The 26,738-nt window shown below is 41.8% G+C and overlaps 2 protein-coding genes across 3 annotated transcripts in view; both read right to left on the reverse strand.

Moving 5' to 3' along the window:
- Positions 1 to 3,798: 3,798 nt before the first annotated feature.
- SLC30A10 (solute carrier family 30 member 10) lies at positions 3,799 to 9,786 on the reverse strand. Its single transcript, XM_065632339.1, has 4 exons — positions 9,297 to 9,786; positions 8,743 to 8,826; positions 5,029 to 5,265; positions 3,799 to 4,274 (listed from the first exon to the last, which is right to left on the reverse strand). Exons 1-4 carry the CDS (start codon positions 9,784 to 9,786, stop codon positions 3,799 to 3,801), a joined length of 1,287 nt encoding a protein of 428 aa, XP_065488411.1.
- A 16,404-nt stretch (positions 9,787 to 26,190) lies between these two features.
- EPRS1 (glutamyl-prolyl-tRNA synthetase 1) overlaps positions 26,191 to 26,738 on the reverse strand; it is a 42,329-nt gene continuing 41,781 nt past the window's right edge. For both annotated transcript variants that reach the window (XM_065631233.1, XM_065631232.1), the window contains one exon: positions 26,191 to 26,560. In XM_065631233.1, the coding sequence (XP_065487305.1) occupies positions 26,410 to 26,560 (151 nt within the window). In that variant the 3' untranslated portion in view covers positions 26,191 to 26,409. The remainder of the gene's footprint in view (positions 26,561 to 26,738) is intronic.

The following is a 26,738-nucleotide window of genomic DNA, read 5'->3' on the forward strand; positions in this document are numbered from 1 at the left end:
AATTGAGCAGGAGAAAGAAGATGAAGAACCAAAAAAGATCAAAAAGTGTTTTGCAATGGTAAAGTAAAACAAAAAAACAAAAAAGCAAAAACACAAAGAGGGTGAATTTGAATGAAATGGAGTGCAAAAATTAAACCAGTGTATAAAAGAGGTATTTCTAAACTGTATTATAGATACATCACCATGACCAGAAGGCTAGAAAAACCATACTGCTTTTATTGAAGACACAAAGAATAAGAAAAACATTAAGAGGAAAAAAAACACGGTTGCACTACAAGTCAAAATAAGTATCGCGTAGAACACAAGGAAAAGGAAGTCAACTGAAAATGTGGCAAAACAAAGGCAACACTCCTAAAAATAGCATCAGTTATTTTTCTTTACATAGAAGAGCAAAGGCAATACCTGCATTTACAGAGTTGCAAAAGAAGGAAAAATTAACGAACGAATTGGCACGTTTAGTACATATGAAAAGGTGATGAAAAATTTATTCACTTTAAGAAAAGGTCACGACCAATGAAAGTCAGTACGTTGCTTTTGCATTCAATGCCAAATTAATTTATCCCAGGTTTCACATTTACTCCAAAACTATCTCGCAAGGCTAGCAAACAGTTTATTGTCAAACAACTAGGCCACATGTATGACTGGTGATGGATCAGAGTTTCACATAAGCTGGAGAACCAGTTGAAAGTCACCTGTATTTTAAGCAGATTTCCTTTGGTACCGACAGTGACAGACAGATATGGGCAACCACTGCAAGAGAACTTCAATGCCATAACAATGCAAACATAAGGGAGCACTTGAAGAGGACAGAGTAGCGCAATCAACCAGCAATCATCAGAAATGTTATGTTACTGAATTGGAGGGGAACAAAGCAATTAAGCTAAAGAGGCCAGAAAAGAGATTTTATAACAGTGCAATATACTGTAAAACTGAATTTAGAACAAGTGCCCATAGATAAGGGCAAAAACTGAAATATCCTGCATTTCAAAATGAGGTAAGCCTACTTCAAGAGAATTAGAAAAGATAAGACAAGAACTGAAGGGAAATAAGCCAATACAAAATACACCCTAATTGGAACGAAGTCTTCTACAGAAGTAGAGAGGGGCCACCCAGTACAGCCTGGTTGTGACACACTTAAAACAGGAGAAAAACATTTTGTCGCAGGACTCAAAGGAAGGCAAGGGTCAGAAACCCTGGAAGTCCCTACATAGAAAAGGCAAGGTTCACCTCATCAGTAACATAGCTCTGTTGGGTTTGCTTGCTTAAGTAATACAGGACATTTTAAATCTGCTTGTTTTCTAAACCTGAAGATTTCTATAATCCCTGGTATCTTCCCATTTATTTACAGGCAACAATTACAGTACATTCAACCAGACAAGAAAAAAAGTTTAAGAATGTTACTTCATTGTATTTTCAGGTTACAACACTTTTAAAAGCTTAAAAAAATAGATAACCACAGTTTTAACCAACACTGGAAGGATAAAGGAAAATATGGTCCATTTTGTCAAATGCCCCAATATTACACATAATAGTTTTCTCTAATTTCAGAGTAAACAATACTGCAATTCCATATTTCAACCATTTAATAAAATGTATATATAAAAAATTACCTGATTTAAGACACAAATGCATAATTATGAAAGGATGCTTGTTTCAGAGGACAACTGGGAAGCAAGTTCTCCCACAGACTTTGTTGTTATTTTGGGAGCCTTCAATTCCAGTTCTCAAACAAACCTATAAATATATTCATTATTTACATCTAAACCTTGACATTTAAACACCATCATAGATGAAAATAAGGACAAAAAGAACAGAAGAAAGGGCTGTCTTACTTTATGCCACACACTTCTAAAAGACAGAGCAGTTCTTCAAATGTTTCCTGATTTACATTAAGTCGTGCAATAACTGCCAAGCAAGATCCTGCTGCTTTCTCCTCTGCTGCTGCCAACAGAATCAGACTGGAGGATCAAGCTTTTAATTATACCAACGCATAGTTTAATTTATATGATACAAATCCACAATGGAAGGCTATAAAATATATTAATTCACCCAAGAATCTGTTCAAAAGGGGTAACTACAAATCTAGAAATGTGCTGTTCAGCCTGTAATCATTGCTTCAGTAAATACAATTTTCCAAGCAGAAAAATATCCTGCTGTGCATTTAAATATTCATGAAATTGTCCTTATTAATAAGGAGTTGGCCGCTTTCAAGCCAGTCTTACAAGGAGGTCCTGGTATTTTCCCAGCCCAGGCAGGAAATTTATTTGCCCTTTCTGTTAGGGTGTCACTGAGGTAAAGACAGCATTATTTTATAAAAGTGCTGCCATGAATAAATGAATAAAACAGCCTGCCCAGGCCACACGGGCCATTGAAAGGCTGCTTATGACAGCAAAATGTATTTGAAAGCTTCTGGATCTGATCTGCCTAGCCAGTGAGGCTAAGCACTGCACTCAGGATTAGGCAATGGGTCTCCTCTCCCAGAAACCTGGAGAACAGACCTGACCTAAATCCAGCACTGGTGACAGAGCATGTCACCTTGTGTTCCTTAAAGCACCCTTGCATGCCTTCAAAAAGAGCAAGCGGCAAACAGATAATGGAATTGCTTCAGTAAATACACTTTGAAATATACCTTTGGGCAGGGGGAGGAGGGGCAGGGCAGAGGCTTAGACATTTAAAAGAATCCAGAAAGAAATAACTGAGATTAAACCAGAAAAAATCCCTGTAATTTTTTTAAAGCTCCTTCTAAGTGATAATACTGCATATAAAACTTTAAAGGGTCTTTCTTAATTAACAGAATATTAAATTATGTCTTAATAACAGAACTGCAGAATTTCGACTGTTCATAATAAACACATTAGCTTATTTATTCAGCATGAATAATGACAGATTCTCAGTGTTAAAGATACAATCATCCTGCACAATGATGGATTGAGACCATGGCTATTATGACTTCTGTTGTCAGGAGAAAAAAAATAAATAAAAAAGACTGAGTTGTACAATCACAACAGCGAACAAGATAAAAGGTAATTTGATGACTGCCTGCATTTCCATTTGCTAGAATCAGTACAGGCAACATTAGTAAGTATTTCTTTGCTCTCGTGACAAGAAGTCTATTCTTTAGCATACTTATCTGTGATTAGGCTAAGACTCCAGTATTACTAGTAGAGAAGCAAGACCAGCTTCTGCTCTGTCCCTACATACAGGAGTCAATCGAGAAAACAATGCAAGTCAAAATTCCTGAGTGCTTCCCTTCCCCCTTGAACACTCCTAACTTCATTCACAAACCCCACTGGCCAGAAGCACAAGTGTTACTGTTAAACACGAACTGTCTATGCACAAACGGGTTTTAAGGCTCAGTAAAGCATCTCTACTGAAGTCCTTTATAAATATACAGTACTTCAGCCCAGTGCCATCGTGAACTGGCCACCGGGCTTCCAGGAAACAGCTCGCTTTAGCAGAAAAGGCCAGAGTTTCATTCCCAGTGCCACTGGCCATGAACTGCAAGCACCAGTGCAGACAGCAATACACCTTATCCACGCTAACAACATGAATTCACACGCAGTTTGGTCAGGAACTGCGTTATGCTGTATCGGAAAAAATCTTAGATGAATGCAACACCCTTTGTGGGAATATTAATCCTTATTTCAGATACAAGGTTTTTTAGGTGTATTTTGGTTTACAGCTAAAGCACGGAAATCTTTTTGCCACACCAACTTCAGCCATGACCACCGATGACCCCACTTCTCAGCCAGGATACGTTCGTTCTATGAAAACATTATGCAGAGTAGAGGGAACTACCTAAAGTCGTGTACTGCCCAACCGTGATTTGTCAGCAGACACATCACAATTTTTCACATTTTTAACACTATCCTCTGCCCCTGGGTACTCAATAGGGATTTCAATATCATTTTTACTTGAACCATTGTCTTTATGCAGCACAGAAAAGCAACTGTTATTTTTCTCAGCATAGCCGTTAGTTTTAGCTGGGGGGGGCTCCCGCTGGCTGCAGCACAGCTGAGAGTCACAAGCTGCTGAGATGCAGGGGGAGCTGCACAGGAGCTGGGAGGTCTTGTGGTCAATGTACTCGGGCTGGATGGTCACCGAATGGATCCCTGCTTCATGGAAAACCTTCCGTATTTTATAAGCAGCATCTTGATAATCAGTAGGGGTTTGGCACTTGACATGAAGAGTAGCGATATTCTTCCCACCTGCAAGCTCCCAAACATGCACCTCGTGAAGGCTGCTAACCCCTGGTACACGAGATAGTCTGTCAGCTGGAAGACAGAAGAGAAAGACATTAGAGGCTTTGGTGTACTGGCCAATTACTAGCTTTCCCATTAAACACCTTATCCGAAAGCAGCAGTCTCCAAACTATCTTTTTAAAAGAGCTGTACTTAATAAAATATCTCTACTCCCAGCTGCCTTAGGTTCAGCTTCCAGATGACCACATCAGCAGCCCACCCTTACTTTTGGGTTCACCCCGTCCCTCAGGCTCCCCGATGGCCCTTTACCAGCCATTCATAGAGGCAACATTGGACCACCACTTCCTTGGCCAAGACCCACATCTTCTGGTTTTTTTAAGCCCTGAGCATGGTGGAATTCCAGAAATAACCAGTGCTACCCCACAACTAACCAGTGTGCACAACACCAGAGAGCTACAAAATTAATCAACCTTCATGGAAACATCTAAGCTGTTTTGGAAATCTTTTAGAAGAAGCCACTGCAGGGTTGGGAAATACTGTAATTCAATGTTGTTTCTTCCACAAACACCCCACACAAAGCATTAACAGCTCAAGATCTGGTATTTTTGATGTATTGTTGGAGTACCACATTCTCAAAATGCATGCTTTAACTAATCCAGAGAGATTTGAGTCATGTTGCTAGGACACAAGCATGTGACTATTTCTCATGGTTCTTGAGAGTTTAGAGCTATTATGAGTAAATAATCCAAACATCATTCCAGAAATAACATATGCATTTAAGTATATCATTAAAATCAATAGCATTTCAACGACAAATCTGACTTACTCAGTAGTTGCATATTAACACCTTTGGGAACCATCTGCAACAAAATAGTTGAGGTCTCCTTGATAAGTGGGAATGCAGAAGACAAGATGATGAACACCATAATTATTGTCAGGCTTGGGTCAATGTAGCACTGCCAGTTACACGGAGCATTCCCCAGAGGGAGCACATGGAAGATTGTAGCAGCAACTACCACAACCACAGATCCAAGTGCATCTCCCATAACATGCAAAAGAACACCTGAAATAAAGGGCACAATTTTCATTAGTGGGTTTTTTTGGGGGGGAGGAGGAGGAGAGTAAAGCTGCATTTTTAAAGTCTGTTCTACCTGACATGAAAAGCTCAATATTCCAAGCACTAATATCATAACGGAAGTTTTCAATAACGGCTTTCAGAACAAAACAGCTCTGAACTGCAGCTGCTTAAGTGGGATGCATTATTAAACATGTAGGGTGTGCTAGCAACTGCAGTCCAACTGCAATGCCATGGCAACGTAAAATGTGTTTGCTTAAATGCCTGCAGATTATTAAGAGATCCTGGCACATTAAATCTCAATTCTCAATTAAAATTGGTGACTAAATATATCCGTTCTTCCCTGGAAGCTCAGAGAGCCACAGACCACCCCCAGTAACCGTTATTCTCTAGCAGCTTCTATGACACTGTTGAAAGCTGAAAAAGTACCTAAGTGAAACCTAAGCCCATTCCTCTGGCTCCAAACACCCCCAAACTCCAATTTGCAGATCAAGCTTGATTACTAGTCATACTAAACCCTGTCCCACCAACACTACTAGCTCTCAGACTCAAAAAAACCCCAGAATCTGGTTTGAGAGTTAGTCGCATGGACACCATTGTTTGCTATGTGTTGAGGGGAATGGTGGGTACCACTTTTTACATCTATAGATATGTTTTCGCACAAAAGGCAAAGACACAAAACAGGCTTTTGTAATAACATATTTTCAGTTGTTCTTTCAACTACAATGACCAAAGTAGTTTTCTTCCTATAAAGTTACAATCATCTAAGAACTCTTTTTTTCTTCTTTTTTTCACTACTTTACATAATCTTGCGTCTTCCCATCTTTGCTCAAATGCACTCCAGCTTTTTTAGTCTTTACTATTCAGACTCAGATTTCATTCCAACCCATGCCTAATTCATAGCATCTCTAAATATACTAAGTTAATTTCTTTGTCAATGCTTTTTATTTAGACCCTGTGATAGGACAAAATGTACCAACTCATTTTAACATCTCTATGACTAGCACTTTCAAGACCTTCACTCCAGTTTAATCACTTCCTCTGGGCTGGAGAAGCTGCAAGAGGCTCCCTCCGAAACTCATGAGCAACACAGCAAAGAGTTTTGACTCTTTGGTGATGCTGGACCCTGGATTAGACCTAGAGCCGTGCCTGTGCTGCTGTTTCTCACCAGCTCTGTGCAGGAACATTGCTCTTCTGTGCAAGAAATGAAGGCAACAACCACTGGATTTCCTCTGAATCACTTGGCTCAAATAAGAGCACAAGCTTCCAGTGAGTCCAGCCCTTTCTGCTGGAGTCAGGCATGTCCTGCCCCCTTTGGCAGACTCCCACGGGGTTTTACTCCTCCTAACAGTGTTGCAGTGTTTCCTTTTCACCTACAAATAATCCCGATGCAGCACAGGCTATCAGCTATTGCGCTAACAAGAAAGAAAGGCAGGATGCAATTGCCAAGGCACCTAATTAGCACAGCTTAAAAATCACAGGAAAATGTTTCAGAAAGTCTTCTTTTGAATTAAGAAAAAAGTATGTCAGAATTTTGATAAATTATAATTTGAGAATACGGCAATTGGAAAATGCTTATTTTATATTACTAACATTGTTAATACGTATATCTTGGTTAGGCATCACATAATGAGGGTGTAGACAGAAATGAACTCATTTTCCTATAGGTCTGCAAAAGCTATGGTTATAAGATAGAACTGAAAACAAATTTTTATTAAATTAAGTCAAAATGGTAAGACCATAGGTAACACATTGTTTCCAATGGCTTGTGTTGGAAAGTCTGAACTACTCTGCATATGCTCAAGTAGTAAAAGGAATAATTTTATACTACAATAATCAATCCTGCCAGGCAGAGCATATAGATTCCTGTTCCTACCACTTTTAAAATCAAGGAAGCAGTTCCTCCACCAATCCATTTTGTTCAGCCATATTTTTCAGGGTGGCTCTGATTCTATAATACACAGAATTTTTTGCCAAGTGATTATGAAGTGCAGCTATGTAACTTAGAGCAGCAAAGAAAAAACATAGATTTTCAATCAGAATTTTAAGGACACATCTGTAAACTGGCTAAAGAAGCAAGGACTATTTGTAAGGACAATAAAAACAGATTTTGCAAAGATGATATATTATAGGAGCACTAAGAGAAAAAGTCTCTTTTTAAAAATCAAAGATGACATGTATCTTAAAATAACCAATACAAGACTTCTTATCCTTCAGACATTTTTTAGTTTCCAGCATCATTATGCCTAAGCACCGTCGTTCAGGCAAGTAAGGCCTTCTCTAAAGTAATACTCATCAGTTTCTTATCCTTCTCTCCTTCACCTCTGAAAGTGACAGTTTGCTTTTCCTGCTCCAATAATCTTACCACTGTCATGCCTTAATATCCAGTGACACCAATTTCTAGGCATTCAGGAAAGCGTTGTGGCTCTGGCATGTGGTTTGATTTTCAAAGTGTCTTCCCTCACAGACACATTTGTGTAACTCTGAAAACACTTTTGAAAGACAGGTGTAAAAAAAAAAAAAAAAATTTAAAAAAAATTTTTAAAATATAAAAATGTGCTTGACTGCCATGTCAACCTCTTACTCTGAGTTCCTGTGATGCCAACTAACACAGCTTTGGATGAATATCAGATGTTGATAGGTGACAATAAGAAGCTTGAAACTACCATCCTGTTTCAGCATTGACAGCCTTTTCCTTGGGGACAAGTCGATGTTTAATACAGTCAAAGATACCTGCTTTTGGCTCTGCTCAGAATAGGTATGCAAACTTATATGCTGATAAACACCTATACAGAGAGGGGGAGAGACAACTTGGTTGATTTATTCCTAGAAGCAGCTCTATTGTCTCACTCTGCAGGTACCCAGAGACCTGCCGAATTACAACATTGGAGGGGTGGATCCTCTCACAGACTGTCTCAGGGACAGGTTTGCAGTTCAAGGACCTGGAAAAACACTATGCTGAAGCACCAGTTTCAGCTCCTTTTTACTTGTCCTGACAACAAAACATTATCACCCCTGGGATTTAAAGAATTTCTGTTTTCTGCCCAAAAGTGTTTGAGAGTTGAAAACTGCTCAGCTACTACAGTGGTGACACTAAAAGCAGCACCGCGTAGCTACCCGCTTCACCTTCCTATTAGGCCTCTAGTGACTTAGGTTTAATGCAATAGCCTTTGCCTCCTTTCCAAAAAACTTCAGCTGCACTCTTCTAAAGAGCTAAAAATCAAAATGTGAGCACACTCGGAGCCAAATCAGCATCACAAGTATTTTGTTATCTATGCTATTTCATACAACCAAACCCTTTCTGCCAAAGATATCCATGTCCACATACACAGAAGACTCCTGGGCTTTTGCTCTATTTCTTACTGGTACTTGGGGCAAACAAAAACAAAATAAAAACAACACAAAACCAAAACCAGAAAGTGTTTAAAGTTGATATAATATTAGCAGTATACTCCCATGCTGTACCTCTGATGTTCAAGGCTTCAGACTTTTTCTCTTTTTTCTTCTCAGACCCCTCTTCAGGGCTTTTTTGGTCATTTGGTGAATCACCTGCATTCAAAGAAGAAACGCTGTGTTGTGTATAAGTTCTACAAACAGAAAAAACATCATCCTTCTCAAAACCAACTTATTTCAAAGATGACAAGAAATGAAAAAAGAAAAAAAAAAAAAAAAAGAGAGCTAAGCCAAAACATTTTCCATGCAGTACCCTGAGCAATGCCTCCCTCCCCCATCCCGCGAGGACACCCAGCAGCCCGGTGTAAAGTACAAGGTGTCAGAGGCGGCGGGTGCCTGAGCAAGCTCAGTGAAATTCCCCGGGGCCCACAAGTGGGCTTGAGGCTCCGAATGGGCCCGGAGGATGCGTCTGGCAGTTTGGCGGGTCCCAAGGGCAAACAGGAGGAGGAGAGGGGATGGGGAGGGATGGAGGGATGGAGGGATGGGGTAGAAGGGGTGGGGAGAGGTGCAGGACACGAGGGGAAGGCTGGACGGCGAGGCGAGGCAAGGATGCAGCCGAAAGGCACCTGCTTCATCCGCCTCCCCCGTCGTGGCGGCAGCGGGCGGCGGGTCGGGCGGGCGGCGGCGGCGGCAACAGGCGCGCCCCCAGTCCTGGAAGACGAGGAGCCCCACCAGGTTGACAGCGAGGCCGAGGGTGCCGACAATGAGCACCAGCTGGGCGTCGTCGATGGGCTCGGGCCGGGCGAGGCGGAGGATGGCCTCCACGAAGATGGTGAAGCAGAGGGCGGTGAGGAAGACGGCGTTGCACAGGGCTCCCACCGCCTCGGCGCGGCTGTAGCCGTAGGTGGCGCGGGGGCCGCGGCGGCTGCGCCGGGCGATGCGCCCGGTGGAGAGCCCCACGCAGAGGGAGATGATGTCCGAGAGCATGTTGAAGGAGTCGGACACCAGCGCGATGGAGTTGCCCAGGTAGCCCGACACCAGCTCGGCCACGAAGAAGCCGACGGTCAGCACCAGCATGAAGATGAGGCGACACGTCTTCCCCGAGTACCGCCCCATGGCGCCGGCAGCAGCGGCCGCTCCCGGTCCCGGTCCCGCTCGCTCTCCCTCTAGCCCCGGGGCGTGCCCAGCCGCCGAGCAGCCGGCACCGCCAGCCCCGCAACAAGTGCAGCCTCCCCGGCCCTTAACGCCGCCGCCCGCCGCGCCAGGCTCCGCCCGCCGGCCCTGCCCCCGCGGGGAGGCACCGGCAGCGGGGCTCCCCCCGGCTGAGGGGGCCGGGGGAGCCCCGGGCGGGGGGGCCCCGCTGCGCAGCCCCCCCCCCCCTCCCGGGGTGGTTAGAAACGAAAATAAATACGAAATGAATAGGAAATAAAACGCCCCGGGAGGCGCCAACCTGGCACGCCGGCTGCAGAAGAGCTCGCCTGGAGATGCAGAGGCACCCGGCTCTCCGGGATGCAGGGTACCACCCGAAGTTGCGGTGAAGGATGCGATAATTGCGACTCCTCCGGTGCTTTGTTGGTGGCTGAAGTGCCAAATCGAGGGTGCCATCTACTGAAGCAGGTCATTTCCTGCAGCTAGCCTTTAAAAAGGTACTTCAAAGCAGTACCTGGGGGTGTACGAACCTATCATCAGCCTATGAGAACAATTCAGGGTGTTCCAAAAGGGCGGACCCGATTTGAAATCACTATCGCTCTGCATGGGTCCATCTCTTCTTCTTTCTTAATTTCCTAACCTGTCCAGTCATACCAGAAGCAGCTCCCTCTTCTCTGACACATTCAAAAGGTCACCTCCACATCCAGGAGACCCATGCAGAGATATAGTGATTTCAAATTGGGTCCATCTTTTTGAAACACCCTGTAGTTTAATGCTTTTTTTTTTTTTACCCTGCAGAAAAATTTATAAGCAGCATAATAAATAACTAAACCTCTGTCTTGTTTTTGTAGATTTTTGTTATTGTTTTTACAGCTGTTCTTGGGAAAGTGGTGCCTCTGCAACCAAATGGAAAAAGAACAGAGCTGGACTACCAATGCAGCAATTCAAGATGATGGGGGCCACCAGATAATCAAAGGAGGTGCCAGGAAATTAAGCCATTCTCAACAATGAGTTTGTCAAAAACAACTACTAATGACACTAGATTTTCAGTGACCCCAGACTGGACTTGGACTGATCATCATACAAATTTTTTTGTGTGTTTTACTTCAGAAGTAGGTAAAAAAGAAAGTCCAGAACTGGGTCCAACAATAATAAACTTAAATAAAAGGCATAAGACCTAAAGAAAATAATGTCCTTAAAATTATATCCTGCAAGAGTCTCGAGTATTTCCACTATACAAGAGACACACCAGTGCTGGAGGTGCTGCTTCAGCAACTACACACTGAAGTGCCACATCAAACATTTCACCACACTTGACAAATCTTACATCGCTATCAGATAATAAAGCAGCCTGGCCAGGGAACACTATCATGTCCCTCCTACCAAAGGCGTTGTTCTCTACAACCAAAAGTTAATAAAGTGCCTCAGGAATTTCCTCTTTAACTCTGAAGCAATCGCGTTGTTACTGCTGTTAATTGAGTTTGATCCCTTGCTTGGATACATCTTTTAAATGAGGCCTCTCAATTCCACCTAAATTATGTTTACACAACCAAAGCCTTTCTTACATATAATCCAAGATGCATCTTAACCTCCGGAGTGGACTTAAGTAGCCATTCATGGATCACCACCTATGTATCTGCAAGGACCAAAATGCACAGATCCCACCGAACTGGAGATTCTTTTGCATGTCCTTCACACATTCAATGCCCAAGCAATGAAAGTACCCTGCAATATTCAGATTAACAAATGCATAAAAATAAATGTATTGAAAATAATCTCACCGTAAAGACAAACACAATAGTGGGAGCAGATATAGCAGAATTACATCAACACACATTTCAGCTTTAACATTACATCTGCCAACATACGATGAGAGATTTTAAACAGCTGGGCCAAATAAAAAGCAGTGTGACATACATAGAACAAAAAGAATAAAAATATATGAAAGTTATAGGAAGTTTAACTAGCCTATTACATAAAAACTTGAAAATGACAGACTGTGTAATCCTTAACTACAATTAATGACAGAAAATTCTGCCTCTGGCACTTCACTTGCAATCAAAATGATTCACTGAAGCCCAGCTCATTGCACCTGCATAGAACTGAACATAATTTTTAACAGTTCTTACATTAGGAAGATGTATAGTAGAGTAGCTTGAACATCATTAATCCTGCTGTGCAAAGTATACATTAATTCCCTTTTAAAAAAACATAACATCATAGCCCTGGACTCACTTCAAAAACATAAAAATATCATGGTTATTTTGAAGAAACAGTGCTGAAAATACTATTTTCAGCAAAAAAAAGGCTGTGACTAAGTCCTCTGACACGGAGCACAATTCCAGAGGACTCGCTGAAGAAACAACCAGCAGCACGTACGTGTCCAGAGCCTCTCAGCTCTGAAGCTGTGTCTGCTCATCCACTGATTCTTCCTCCTGCCTGTCAAGCTCACACATCTCGATCTGCTTCTCGGGACACAGCATCGGTCTGAAAGCCACACGCTGACACAGGAGCAGAGCAACGTCTGTGCTGGGTGAGACCAGAGGTCCAGCTCTGAACTATTTAAGTTCCCGTCCATGTATTTTTGAGACGAGGGAACCAAACCCCCACAGCCTTCAAAACGCAGGTCAGCCACAGGTTGACACAGAGGCAAAGGTCCCGACCGTCTCCTTCCCTCCTTTCCCAGCGCTGCCTCATAGCTGATTCACTTGCTGTCTTCTGAGCGTTCAGCACACATTTTTATGGAACTGATCATTCTCTACTGCTTTCTGTTTCCCATCTTCTGACCAGTTATTTATCCACGCAAGGGCCTTTCCCTTCATGCTATGGCTGCTTAGAAAGCCCCTTGGAAATCCAAGATTTTATGCACCCTACTACACGTACAAACCTCCCTGGCCCCCTTCATCCAGGTACCACTATCCCTTCAAGACAAACGGCTCCTGAAACTGTGATCTGAACAAAGCTACACTGACCATTCTTATTCAGTAAGTCATTGTTTTGAATGACAAGAATAATTAATTTAGCTCAATTTTCAGAATGAAGGGTGTGAAATCACTGTAGCTCTTTCACACCTTGATCTTCTTCCACATAGTCCAAAAGAAAGTCTTGATCCTGCAAGTCAGAGGCGCCCATCCCATTGCCAGGGTTTTCATTCAGGTTCTTCGCCCCCTTGCAGGCACCACAGTTCTGTTTGCACCGGTCCACTTGCGGTATCAGACAGTTTGATCTCGAATCCTTTTAGAAAGAAACTGTGGTTTTGATTGTTTTGCAGTGTGCTTAGATCTTTGTGTGTTTTACTCTGACCGCAGACATTCAACAATATAATGTTACAGTTCTACTTACCCATCCAGTACTGAGATTCCCTGAGTAAGATAAATACTATTAAAAAAAATCAGCCTAAATACCCCAGTCTCTCTGTTTCTAACTATGCTGAGCTGAACAAGCCTCTCTTAGGAGGTTCAGAAAAAGGTTGTCCAACACCTTAGTTTTCTGAATTATTTGCCAACTTTCATTTCAGCTACAAGACTGCTTGAAAAGCTGTTATTGCAGTTTCCTCATCCTAAGTATGAGCAGGAATTGGTAACATTCTTATGAATTGGTAAAATTCTTACAAACAAGCCAACTTTCCTTCTGAACCCCAAAGATGCAAAGCGCTCCTCTAAGCTTTGAGATTTCTGTGTGCCAAGTTTTTAAGCTTCTCTACACACCGTTTTTTAACACTTAGCCATTGGCAGTCAGAGCCTCTGGCCAACAGGCTATCCCCACCTGTGGCTATACGGGGATGCTTAGGTAGCAGTAAGACCAGGGTAAGTATAGGTGATACTTCCCCAGAATACTGTTCCACCCTTCAAGTATCTTCAGCTCAGGGGAGTTTCTGAGCTTGGTATCTCTATATTTAGCAGCCATTGATGGATTTCTCTTCTATGCACTTGTCCAGCCTTTCACTCACCAATGTAGACTTCAACACCACTTCACAACAAGCTCCACACATCTTCTGCCCAGGGTGGGAAGAATCACCTCCTCCTCTTTGTTTTCAACCTGGATTTAATTTGATATATCCTAGTTCTTCTGTCAGAGGGCAGAACAAACAGTCAACAACTACTGACCTTCCCTATGCCACTCTTGGCTTTGCAGTCTTCTATCACACCCTCCTTAGGTTAACCATTTTTAAGGTCACAGGTTAAAATCTATTTAGTTGTTCCTTGCAGAGAGGCCATTATCAGCCTTGGCAAATAGAATATCTCTGTTACTGTGAAATATTAGACAACAGTAACCGCAGTAACAACAGTAAGGTTCTTCCACTGCTGAATGAAGAACTAAAAAAACATCAGTCATAACCTTGTGGTGCTATAGAATTTGAATAGTAAAAAAAAAACCAAACTGAAAATAAAGAACTAATTCCGAACACTATAATTAAGAAAGATAATTTTTCATCCTGTTTATCAAAGTCCTGGCAGAGGTTACATTTTAACCCATCATAAAAACGATTTACAAAAGATATTTCAGGAATTATCTGGAAGAAACTAGAGAATGAAAAAAACAATTGCCCACACACCACTGCACATGATAAAGGAGTCTTGTCTCTTTCAGACTGTGGGGTGAAAAATGTTACATTTGCACTAAAAAGCTGAGGCTGACCCTAGGCACCTCACATGTAAAGGCGGCATCCCTAGCTGTAAGAGCTTGAAATCCAGTGGGTGGGTGAGAATGGACCTTTGAGCTTGCATTTCTCTTCTTGTATGAAGCCTAAACCATCTTCATCCCACAAGACCTGGTGAGAGCCCTGAAGGCTCTCATGAAGCTTTTTTCTTTAAATTAGGAAAGCTGGGCCAAATCCATAGCAAACCTAAATTGAAATAATGTGGTTGGCTTCAGCCACAGACAAATTTGACCGCAAAATAAACACCAACCTTATTGTGCAAGATGGTTAGTACAAGATTATTCTGTTTGCAGTTAGTTTGTTCCTAGCTGTTTGCTCATTTTATTTATATCTCCCTCTAAATCTGCCCAGAACCATACCTGTGAGAGGAACATGGGATCTCTTGGCAAACGCTGAAGGGTGGGAGGGCTGGGAAATCACTTCATTAGGTCTGTTTCAATCCAGGGAGCAGAAGCCTAAAAGTTAGCCCTCCAGCAGGAGTTCAGCAGCCTGGCTGAAAGTTTTATCAGCATCCTCAGCAGAGTACAGAGGTGAATGTCCCTGGCTTTTTTAATTGCAGCTGTGACTCTTCAGGACAGTCCTGAAACTGTCCCTGGCAGAGACCATGGTCTGGCTGGACAGAGAGAACAGATTTTTCATGCCCATCCAAAGAGGGCCTGAATACACTGGTAGGTCAATCTGAAACAACTGACCTATGGGATTATTTCTTTCCTAGCCTGAAATGTCTTTTTCTTTTTCTTTTCCTTTTCCTTTCTCTTTTTCTTTTTCTCTTTTTTCTTATTTTCTTTTTCTTTCTCTTTTTCTTTCTCTTTCTCTTTTTCTTTTTCTGTTTTTTCTTGTTTTCTTTTTTTTTCTTTCTCTTTTTCTTTCTCTTTTTTCTTTATCTTTTTCTTTCTCTCTTTTTTTCTTGTTTTCTTTTTCTTGTTTTCTTTTTCTTTTTCTTTTCCTTTTCCTTTTCTTCTTTTTCTTTTCCCCTATTCTAAGGTGGTTGTTCAGTTTGTTAGTTACAAACCACCATTCCCTGCTCTTAGTATCTAGCATAAAGCAACCTTTTACACACCTTAAGACAGATCCAGAATCTGCTCTACTACCTGGATAGTGCTTCCCTGAATATTTCAACTGCTTGATAATTCATTTTTTAAAAAGTGTAGTACTGTTAAGTTTCCCGTATATATGTATATATACATCCATATAAGCTTTTCCTAATGGGAGATAGTGCTGCATATTCCAAAGAACATGAAGAGGAGAAAGCCAGTCACTGCTTTAATCACTGTAAATTACATTGAGTCCTACTGCAAAAACTTAATTTTCTATCCCAGCAGCATTTCTAGACTGAAGCTGACACCAAACCTGTGCCTGTAGCAAACTCACTGTAGAATAGCTGTCCAAATAAAACAGTTGCAGTTAACATATAAAACGTATCAGCCTTAAAATCCGCCATTGTATTGAAACTGGTTATGACTTTGAACTCAGTTATCTTACAGTCCTTTTATTTCCTTACAGCTCACCACAGATACTGTAATGTAAGTCAGACAGCCTGTCTATGCCCTTACTATGAAATTGGTTCAAGGTTGAGAGTGAATGCAGTTACCCAAAGTTCAGTGGTACTAGCACTGTTGGAATCTAGGTTCAGAAGTTTTGATCTTATCTTTATCCTGTTGCACACACCATTCAGGGATGCTTTGATTGCTTTACTTACAGAGTCAAAATTTTCATTCCGTACTTTTCGTTTTGCCCAAAAGGTAGCTTTTACCTGTTCTCATGCAAAATTTTCTCCTTGAGAACAATTGGGGAAATAAAATGTCTCCCCCTTCGATTAGCTTCTGAGGTTTCTTTTAAGAAAACAAAGCATTAAAAATTAAAAAAAAAAAAAAAGACGAAAAATTAGTGAAGCACATTGCTAAACAGACTTTCACAGTCTGTATCTCTTGTCTTTCTTGAAGACTATGGATTAAAGCTTCAGCTCTAATAAGTTAACATAGATGTGGTTACTTTTTGGGTAGCTGCTTGGAAAAACTTTGAAAGAGTTTAGTGAGGATTATTTGGCACACTATCAAACTAAAGACCTTCAGAAAAGATACATGTTCAGCTTTAGGTATCTGATAAACACTTAAAATTACTTTGAGAGTTTCCCTTGGCCTTTTTGTTCTGTTTGAGAGGATTACCTCCAGTAATGCTGTAGAAATCAAAGCCAGAAAAATCTAAATATTTGGTTAGGGTGGGCTTTGGTTACCTGCATGCCAAGACATTAACACCTCTGGGATTTATGGAAATAACTGCATAAGGCATATGTCCCATCATTTATACATACTATGCTGGGAAGCGTTTAGGAGTTGGATGCCGGTAAACTCCTGTGCTGCGCATTCAGCAATCACCTGTCTATGAACACACTCAGGGGATGAATTGGCATGTTTACTGAAGGGTTAGTGCTTTGGGGAAAAAGTAGTATCAACCTGGTGATGATATACTCAAAAGAGAGGTAAAATAGAGGTAGTAACGCTGATCTTGAGGAAAAGCTTTCAGGCTTTTCAAGTGTGAAAAGCAGAGTAAGCCAGAGGTTTGTTGCTACAGCTGTTACAGCCGGGGTTATTTCCCATTCCTTAGAAAGGTCCCAACACCATCAGACCGGCATAGTCCGGCACCCTTTCAGCAGCATATTTGAGAGAGAAACCTGTTCAGATCAGGGAACTTATTTTTCCCTTCTTAAATGCAGGTGAATTAAATGATCCTGAAGTTCTTTGCATTGTCAGCCTGAGAAACTGAAATGCTCTGTTCTGGATCTCTCATCCCCAGAGCACTTTTGACTCCTGCAGCATAGATTGTTGGGTCTGTTGAAGCTGAAAGCGCTGCTAAAAATACAATGTGCTTTTCAGTACCTGCACACTTTAGCTCACCAGGTACCCCCCCGGGAAGGCCTATGGCTTTAAGATACAGGTCAAGGAGCCACTTATCCACTTATTTTGGCCAATAAATGTTCTCACTTCCTCTTGGGATCAGCATGTTTGCGACGAAAGATGTGAAAATTGACTTCAGAATATGATAGCAACAAAGCCTTCCCAAGTCACCCAGCCAGTTAAAGCTAGTGCCCCTCCTCATCTTACTTCATTCACACACATATACCACCAACTCTCTCCTACTTACAAAAGCCTGGAAAAAGAGATGTGCCTCCCAGCAAGCCTCAGAATAAACAACCTCACTCTGCATAAGGTCCAGGAGGATAAAGAAGATACATTTTCCACATATGTGACTGGCAGCTTACATGCTACCTCTTATCTGGGAGGCAGGCTGCTGGTGCACACTGAGATAGGAGAATCAAGACCCGACAGCGTTACCACATAAAAAGCTCACACACATGGCCTGGTAAATTGCACCTACCAGAATACAGAAGCAAGCCACTTGGCTGCTAGCACAGAACGTGTTTTATTTAATTTATGAACTGTGCGAAGACCACGAGGTCTCTTATGAGGGGATTTGGGCTGTGGAACATCTTCCTTTCCTGCTTCCCTCCCACCTCCCTGCACAAATCACGAGACAACAGGACGAATGTTTTCTCCATGTTAAATCTTTATTCATTTTCTCAAGACAAACATCGGATAATTGCTATAATCAGACTAATGTTGTGCTTTCCAAACTGTGGGCCCCCTAGCAGTTTGAAACTATATAAATGAGCAGAAGAGACAATTACACTGAACTACACAGAGTGAGTTTATCTGTGTGCAGTACAACAGGCTTCTATATTTTTATGACTGGCTATAAATGGTATGGCCAGTATTAAATTTGTCTGGTATTATTGTAAGAGCCTGATTTTTTTTTTTTCAGCTGCTTATTATTTTGCCATGTTCTTCATTTTTATGCCAAAACTTTCTGCATAAGATATAAGACCTCAAAATTGTCAGAAAATGCTGTCTAAAGCTGCTCTGTTATTTTCAACAGCAACAGTAAGAAAAGCATTTTGTGAATTTTAACTTCTGCAAAAGTTTCTTAGGGAAGTTTTAGTATTTCTCTGTTTTAACAGGTATTCCCTGGATTTTAATCAAAGCAATAACTAGTCTGTGCTGCCCTCCACACTGCTATGGATGGCCCAGCTGGCCCAAGTACTTCCACAGGACAATTCCTTTAGAGTGCAGAAATATTTTAAACCCGTAATAGCTGCTTTGCGCCAGCGTCAAAAGAAATAACAGGCGCACATCCTCCCCTCTTGCTCACCCGTCCTCTTAGTCCTAATGTAGCGTGGGCAACTACATTGTCTGATTCAAGTGCAAAAGTGGAGCTAGAGGGGAGAGAGACCTTAATTTAACCTGGTGGGAAGGGATGGGTGCTTACAGCTGGCAGAGGGGATAGGTGGGAATTTGAACGAGAGTGAGAGGCAAAGGGGGAAGGCAGTAGATGAAGACTTAGGAAGTCAGACACAGAACAAAAGGGTAGCAAGAGCGAGGGGAAAAAAAAAAAAAAAAGAGAGAGAAAGGGGAGAGACAGAAAAGGGTGAGAGGAAAACCAAACCCAGCTGATGGCCCAAGGAGGGAAATCGGGTCTGCCTGGGTAAGCTGGGATGGCAACTTCTGCTCATCCCTGGCGGCAGACCGCAGAAGAACAAGATGAACTACTGTCTGTTGCGATTAATTGTGGCACTGATACACGTGGAGGAATTTGCTCTGGTGGATGTAGATGCTCCCACTCAGCACCCGCAGTTCAGCACCAGGTGACTGAACCACTCTATTTTTTGCTTTGTATTTTTCAAAGCGATGCAAACAAGAGAGGAGAGGGCTGTTTAAATCCATTCCCTACCGGGGGAACAGCTCTTTGAAGGCAGCTCCCCCACTTCTCAGGAAAGCCTATGAGGTAGAGGGCTGCTCTACAAACCTTTCCCCTTCAGCAAACCATCACTGATGTCAGGACATTGCTCAGGTGTCACCGAGGGGACTGCCTGTGGACAGCTGGATTACACCACCAGGATTCAGAGACCACGTTCATCCACTTGAATTTCTTCTAGTGCCGCTGACACACTAGAAAATTTGCCTTAACCTCCATCTCCAGGAAAGAGTATCTTTTCCTCATACAAAGGATGACAAGAGGGAGAGCTGGAATCCCTCTCTTTTCATGTTTTTTAATATGCACATAAAATTTATATAAAGCGTATAAGGACACTTCTCAGAGTACAGATATTTGGGGAATAATGTTTCTTTTAAAAGAAATGTAATAAAAATCTTACTCAAGTTGAATATAGAGAGAATTAGAAGAAATAAATGTGAAATTTTACCTCAGTGGTGATTATAAATTCAAGTCCAGAAGAAAGCATTCCCTCTACACTATAAAATGGCATTGTCTTGCCTCTAGGCGTTACTGTAAGCAAAGAAGATTCACTGTACCAGAAATGGAGAGAGAAAGCCACCGACGAACCTACACGCCGTGTTTATGGGGTGGCACAGAATTCACCCTTGGCTTATGCAACTGAAATTCAATTGAAAGCCAGGTGGAGCTGCCAGGGATCTGGATGCGTGTCTATCAGAGGGAAAGGGATGGCTGTGTTGTCGCAAAGAGTTGTTAGGAGCAGGATCCTGGAAACGCAGTGAAAATGGCATTTATCTACACAGCTGCCATTAATTTTAGTTAATTCCCTAATTGCCTGACACTCTCCGCCTTTATTTTTAAGTGCTGATGTGTTCCTCCTCCCTGACTTCACCCAGAGGCACAATTTTCTTTTAGGATGAAACTGTCTTTCTTCCAAGAAGCTGCCACAAACAGAAGCTAAGACTTTGTGAGGAATTGCTGACAGTTCCCAACATAAAAGCCCATTAAATCCCCCTGCTAATTACACATCACCACAACTTTCGTCTCTAAGAGCAGCTCAAATTTTAAACAGTTGTCTATCTAAACAAACGGGCGGACAAAATAAATGGTGCATCTGGTTTGAGTGTTAAAGCTTCAATATGGTCTGGAGGTATCTTTAATAATGAAAAGAAATATTTTCCACTTCAAGTCCTACAGAAAACACATTAACCACTGAAATGTAAACTAACAAACCCTTAATTTCTAGCTCCAAAGCCTTGTCCAGGCTGGAAGTCAAACATAAGACTTACCTTACCTCACCTAGAACAGTACATAGCAGCAGCTGCTTTGTTAGATGGGTTCTCTCAGCTTTCCCCCCAGGATGCCCAGTTACCACTTTGCAAACGTCTGGTTCCTATCCCAACTGAAATATTTCTGTTTTTAAGAAATATGTTTGTATGTATGTGTGTATATATGTACAGTGTGAGAGAATATGCATGTATCTTATGTCAAATAAAGTGAGGGATTTTCTGCAGGAGCAAAACCACAGTCCCCATCCCTCCTCTCAAATATAGAAGTTTGAAAATCCCATGCTAAGAAAAATAAACTGAATGCTTAAAGCTCTGTGCACTCAACAGAACCTGCTGCAAAAGGTTTCTGCAGCAGAGTATCACTATTTCTCCCCGGCCACTCTCTAAAGCCCAGGTTAGCAAACATCAGCAAAGAAAACTTCATCTCTGTATTCTCACACCAGTTTTCTTTTACTCTCAAACCCAGGAAAGCTGAGATTCTCCTTTTGCCCTTACCTATACTTTTGTTTCATACAAACTGTGAACACTTCTCAAAAGATAACCACATCCTAGACAAAAATTACAGCAGAGTTATTAAAGCGTGGAGAGTTACTGATTGTGGACGATTGGTATTTCAGGATTAGGTCTTTCCTAAAAAGCATCTCCTTAGGGTGGTCGTACACCTCATCCTATGTTTGGCCAGCCAGGGGATTAGGGAGAAAATTCCTCTGTAGATCACTATACTCTTTAGAAAGTCGATGCATACACAACTTAAACATTATTTACTGAGAAACATATGTGGCGACAGCTGCCTTGCAGAGTAAGTAGGAAACATGTATGGGTTCAGACATAAAATCCATGACCCTTGCTAATAAAAGAACGATGAAAACAACGTTTTACTCGTCCATCTCAGAGAAGCAGTAAAAAGTCCCTAGAAAAGTCATTAAGCAGAATTGTAGAGGGCTGGGAACGCTGAGCAACCGCATTAGGTTATTTACCTGTTTCGGTGTCTCCTTGGGGTGCATGACAATAACAGCAGTCCATGAAGATAACATAGTTCAACACGTTGAAGAACAGACCTCCAATTCCAACAATGAGGACGAGCTGTGCTTTCTCGGTCTTCTGTGGATTGATAAACCTCTTGATTGCCTCAACGAAGATGCTAAACATCAGAGCGGTGGCAAAAACAGAGTTGCCGAAAGCTCCCACCACATCTGCCCGGCTGAAGCCGAAAGTGCTGGCCTTGTGCCACCTGATGCGACTGAACCTAACACCGCACAAACCGATGATCATGGAGATCAAGTGAGAGAGAACAGCAAAGGCATCGGAAGCTAAGGACAGAGAATTGCCAATGTAGGCTACTGAGACCTCAAGAGCGAAGAGCAGAATGCTCACCACGCACATGAGGATGAGCCTGATGCTCCTGCCCGAGTAGCGGCCCATCTCCCTTGCTCTCTTTTCGCTTGCTCTGAGGTCCGACAAGACAGAGCTGTGCGAGGAGCAACTCGCTGCCTGCGATCCTGCCCTTCACCTGTCACTGCTGCTCACATGCGGGAGCCACTTTTATAGGAAGCAATAAAGCAATAAATCAGTTTAAAGGGCAGTTTAGCAAGATCTGTCATGTGAAGGCAGGCTGAAGGCTCCACTCCTGTAGGGATTCTGCCCTCGGGAGGCTTTTTTCTCTACAAAAACAAAAATAAACCGATGGAGACTACAAGGAACACCAGCACTTGCTACTCTACCCAACGGCACTGTCCTAAAAAACTGAATAGGGCCCAGACAGGAGAGCACAAGAAGGTGGCTCAGAATTTTAAGCTGTTAGAGAAGGCATTTATTTTGCATAAAACTTTGTTTCGATGTCTGTTTTAGTCATATCTGTTGCCAGTAACTTTAGTACTGAGAGAATACTACATGCCAGTGGAAGAAAACATTCTTAATCCATGTTGGGTTGACATTATTTTTAAGATGGTAAATGTGAACTGCCTGCACAGGTAGTTGAACACGTTGTCCATAGAGCAAGTTTCGAAGACAACTGAATTGATCTTCCATTTTAGCAACCTCGAGCTCTCAGGTGCTTGCACTTTTGGCAGATTTTAATGGTGCCCATACATATGGCACAAAGTTGGAGGCTATTTTCTAAATATGCGACCAGTAGACACAGAAGCCGAGCTTTAACAATGAGCGTAAAATAAACCCATTTAGAAAACCCTGCCTGTCTCAAAATCCCAAAGGAATCCTCATACAGTTGCAAGGAGTCAGATTTGGGGAAAACACAACCAGAAAATAAGAGGGAAATAAGAGCTGCAGAAGTCCCAGCTTGTACTTGGTGCCAGTTCTGGAACAGAGTAAGAACCTGAGGCAGTAACTGGTTGGGGTTTTTTTTTTGGTCACTCATTGTAGTACCTGTTGATGCCTTGAGGGTAGGCAGAGGAATTTATGCACACTCACAGACCCCAGGGAAGGAAATCTTGCTGCTAAGAGCACGCTGGGCAATATGGATGATAAAACCAGGTGCCTTCCTTGAAAAGTTTGTGATCTAGTTTTTGTTTGAAATGCCCAACTGCGTACATACAGACACACAGTTAGTTACAAGATAAAACGGAAGGAAATTACATGCAGTACAGCCATACAGAGATAAGATAATACTACTGATAACCTGAGCTGACCAACTGTCCCTGCTGGCCTTAGACTTCCCAAGGTGAACTAGCTTCAGGTCAAAAACGCAAACACCCACCCCCCATTTTCGTTTATTTTTTTGTTCACAGGGTTTCAACAGCTGAAATATTTACGTTTAAAGTCCAGTTTGTTAGAAGCCTTGCTTGCCAACAGATGTAATTTTTAACATTTGGTCACTTGTTTACCTAGAGACTGCAGCTCTTGAGATCTCCTCCCCACCCCGCCTTTTAAGAACACCACTAGCCCTGGTAGGGTGAATTAGAACTAACTACAACATTGAAACTGATACTTGCTCTTCTTCATCTTCATCTTCTCACACCTGTGTTATTTCTATTCCAGCTATTTCTATGGTTTTTTTTTCCTTCTTGTATTAAAGTTCAGCTAATTAATTATTTTATTAGCTGAACTACAGAGCACGAAAAGTGAGATTTTTTTTTAAGAGTTATTCTCCTTTCAATGGGAACAGAGCAAGGTTAAACTTCAGAGCTCTCAAAAGTCTGGCCTCACATAAGGTTTTGATTACCAAAACATGAGATGGAGCTCACTGAAGCATTCCCTTGCAGCACAGCTAAAATGCTCAAATATGCTCTATTTTGTCCATAAGTAGCAGCACCATGCTAAGGCAGTTCTACTACATCCCACCTTACTATGCTATTTAATGCAAATTTATCAGCATACAAGAATTGAGGAACACCAAGAGCTTTGCAGTTCTAGTATTAACACAAAGCAGTATCATTTAATCAACTGCAGTGCGTTACTCTGATTCATATACTTATTTTTCAAGAGACAATTTATTAATATTCTGAAAGCTTTTTATACCAGTATAATTAAGAATACGGATGTTTCTCAGTGCTTTACAGATAGCTCAGATTGTGCTTCTGGTAGGAGGACACTCGAGACAGATGTGCCTCTCCCAGGCATGTGTGAGCCTCTCCTCTGTGGAAGATCACCAGAGGGAGATCTGCAGGGGAGTCATCCATGTTCCATCAACTTCAAGCCCTACTACAGTAAGAAAGAAACACGCTGGCAAGAAGTATTACAAAACCCAATCAACCGGGGGAAAAAAGAAAAAGGGGGCTGGGCTTCCATGAAACCTCTGGCTTCAAACAAACCCATTTGTAGGTTGAGAGCAACTCATTTCTAAGAACAGTGTTGTCAACATGTTTGCTCATGAATTTGATCAAGTCAACTGGTTGAAGGTTTGGCTGTTTGTTCAAACTGATAAGGTCGCAGCAGTGTTAGAGACTGCATTTAGTTTTGCCTGTCCGTTGCTCTGCACTGTGCTATCAACAGCTTTTGCACCTCATTTTTAAAATATCAATGTTGTAGAGTGTTTCAATGGGAGCTGAAAGTGCTCATCTATTCGTAACAATATGGTTTGCTCTGTCAAAAAAATCTTGGTGCTCTCCTGTCTCTTATGCCTGAGGACACTGAAGCTGCTGGTTCCTGCCTCTCCCCTTCCCCCAGCATGAGCGTGGGGCAGCAGGCAAGACCCCTGGAGATCAGTCTTAGTCACCCATGGCTTGGGGCCGAGAGAACACCCCTTTGGTCTTACTCCTTACGCTCTTTCTCCAAGTATAATTCCAGCCAGTGCTAGAGGCAGCGTCCCAGGACAGAAAGACCTTAGGGCCACTCTTCTGGTACGTCAACTGAAAATGAAAGATGAATACATGCATTGACATATCATTCCCTAAGTCCTTTGTCATTACTACTCCCAAGACTTTGTCCACATAGTGAGAAAATACCTAAACACGTGAATGCAAGGTACGTGATTTTAAGATGCGACTGCAGAAAACCCTTCAGGACTAATCATCATCCGAGGAATATTACAGAGAATTTCCAAGTCCTCAATGATTCCAAGCAAACTGACCTGACATATTTAAACATCTTTGCACTTTTCTCTGAAAAACTGGGGTACTATCACAAGGTGCATGATCCCAAACTGGACAGGCCACTGGTTCAATTTAATATTCAACATTTTGACTGACCGCAGGAATCTGGGTGACACATGCTTTTGAAAAGCAGAAAAGTGTGAACCTCTGGGAATAGTATGCTTAAGACTTTTGGGCTACTGATGCTAAATAAATATAGGGTTTTGGAAACAGGCAGGCAGTAGTGTTGTCCTGGGAAGAGTTTGGGGAGGATGTTACTGATCCGACTTTTTAATTGCCAAATTTTCACTCAATTCTTCTCAGAGAAAGGGGGTTATACGTAGACAGCCTTCAAAAAGACAGGAGAAACATGGAACAAATTAAGCATGTGTCACCCAAACACTATTTTGTGCCAGGACAATCTCATTTTACTAATTTTAAGTCAATCCTATGCTCGGAGTGGAAGTACTTTTTTTTTTTTAATAACCTAATAACTCTGCAACATCCAGCCTTCTCTGCTAAAGCAACATGTAGTAAGTGCAGGAAAAGCAAAAGGGGTTTATGGAACGTGTTAAGAGGTATAACCACAGCCTAAAATCTTCAGCACTGAAAATACCTCTCTTCAGATTGTCTTTGCATTACTCACTGCAGTATCACTGAGAGACAGCTACAAAATGCCTGTTTAGAAGGTAAAAGAAACGGATCTTTGCAAAATATCTGCAAGAAAGGACATTCACCTGCATCTTGCAAGAAGTGTGGCAGTTAATCTAAGATAGCGTTTCAAACTTGTTTCATTTCACAATGGGGTGAAAATATTCCTTGAAACACCTGACTGCAGAGGGAGTTTTCAAAAACATTTACCATGCCTACAAGTTAGCAGCAAGTCTGTACTAAAAACTGAAAAATGTGAAGGCAAAATTAAAAACAGATGTTTATCTATAAAGTTTATGCCAGTACACTAAACTGTAGTGTTCATGACATTCTCTCCAGTCTTTCAGGCATTTTCTCAGTGTAGACAAAAATACATGCACCAAAATAGAAAAAGAGACCTGAGCAAAGGATACCTATCCTCCCCATTGAGCAACACAGAAAAAAAACCCACAGCACATTACAGCTCACGATACATGTTTATTATTGGGGATGTTTACAGAAAAGTCTGTGAATTACTGCTAGCCTAAGACTGACAACCAGGGGGGGTTTATGGTTTATGGCTTTGTTTTTTGAATCATTTAAAAAGTCGCAAAACTGATTAAGTTTGGGGGCTACTTCGGTCGTCTTAAAAAAAGTTCAATTCACAGATAAAGGAGAAGGTGCTTTCACTAGTAATTTAGTAACTACGACCAAACAGGGTGTAAAACTTGGCAGGGTTTTTGCCGCAGACACATCTTGCCCCACACTGTAGTTCACGGAGGGGCTGGAAAGGTATGCAGAGGCTTTTTGCTCCCATGGAGGGGGCGCCGGGCTCAAGATCTTGATCCCTGAAATAAAAACATATTCATAAATAAATACATTTATTTAAAAATAAAGATGCAATAAAGCGTATTAGACCTGCTATCTCAAAAGCATCCGAATTAGTTTGAAAGTTTCAGAACTGAGTAAATATATTGAATTATGCAGAACAGCGAGAGTCAAGGGTGAGGATTATACATCAGTGTT

The sequence above is a fragment of the Caloenas nicobarica genome, chromosome 3 (genome assembly GCF_036013445.1).
Source record: "Caloenas nicobarica isolate bCalNic1 chromosome 3, bCalNic1.hap1, whole genome shotgun sequence".
NCBI lineage: Eukaryota > Metazoa > Chordata > Aves > Columbiformes > Columbidae > Caloenas > Caloenas nicobarica.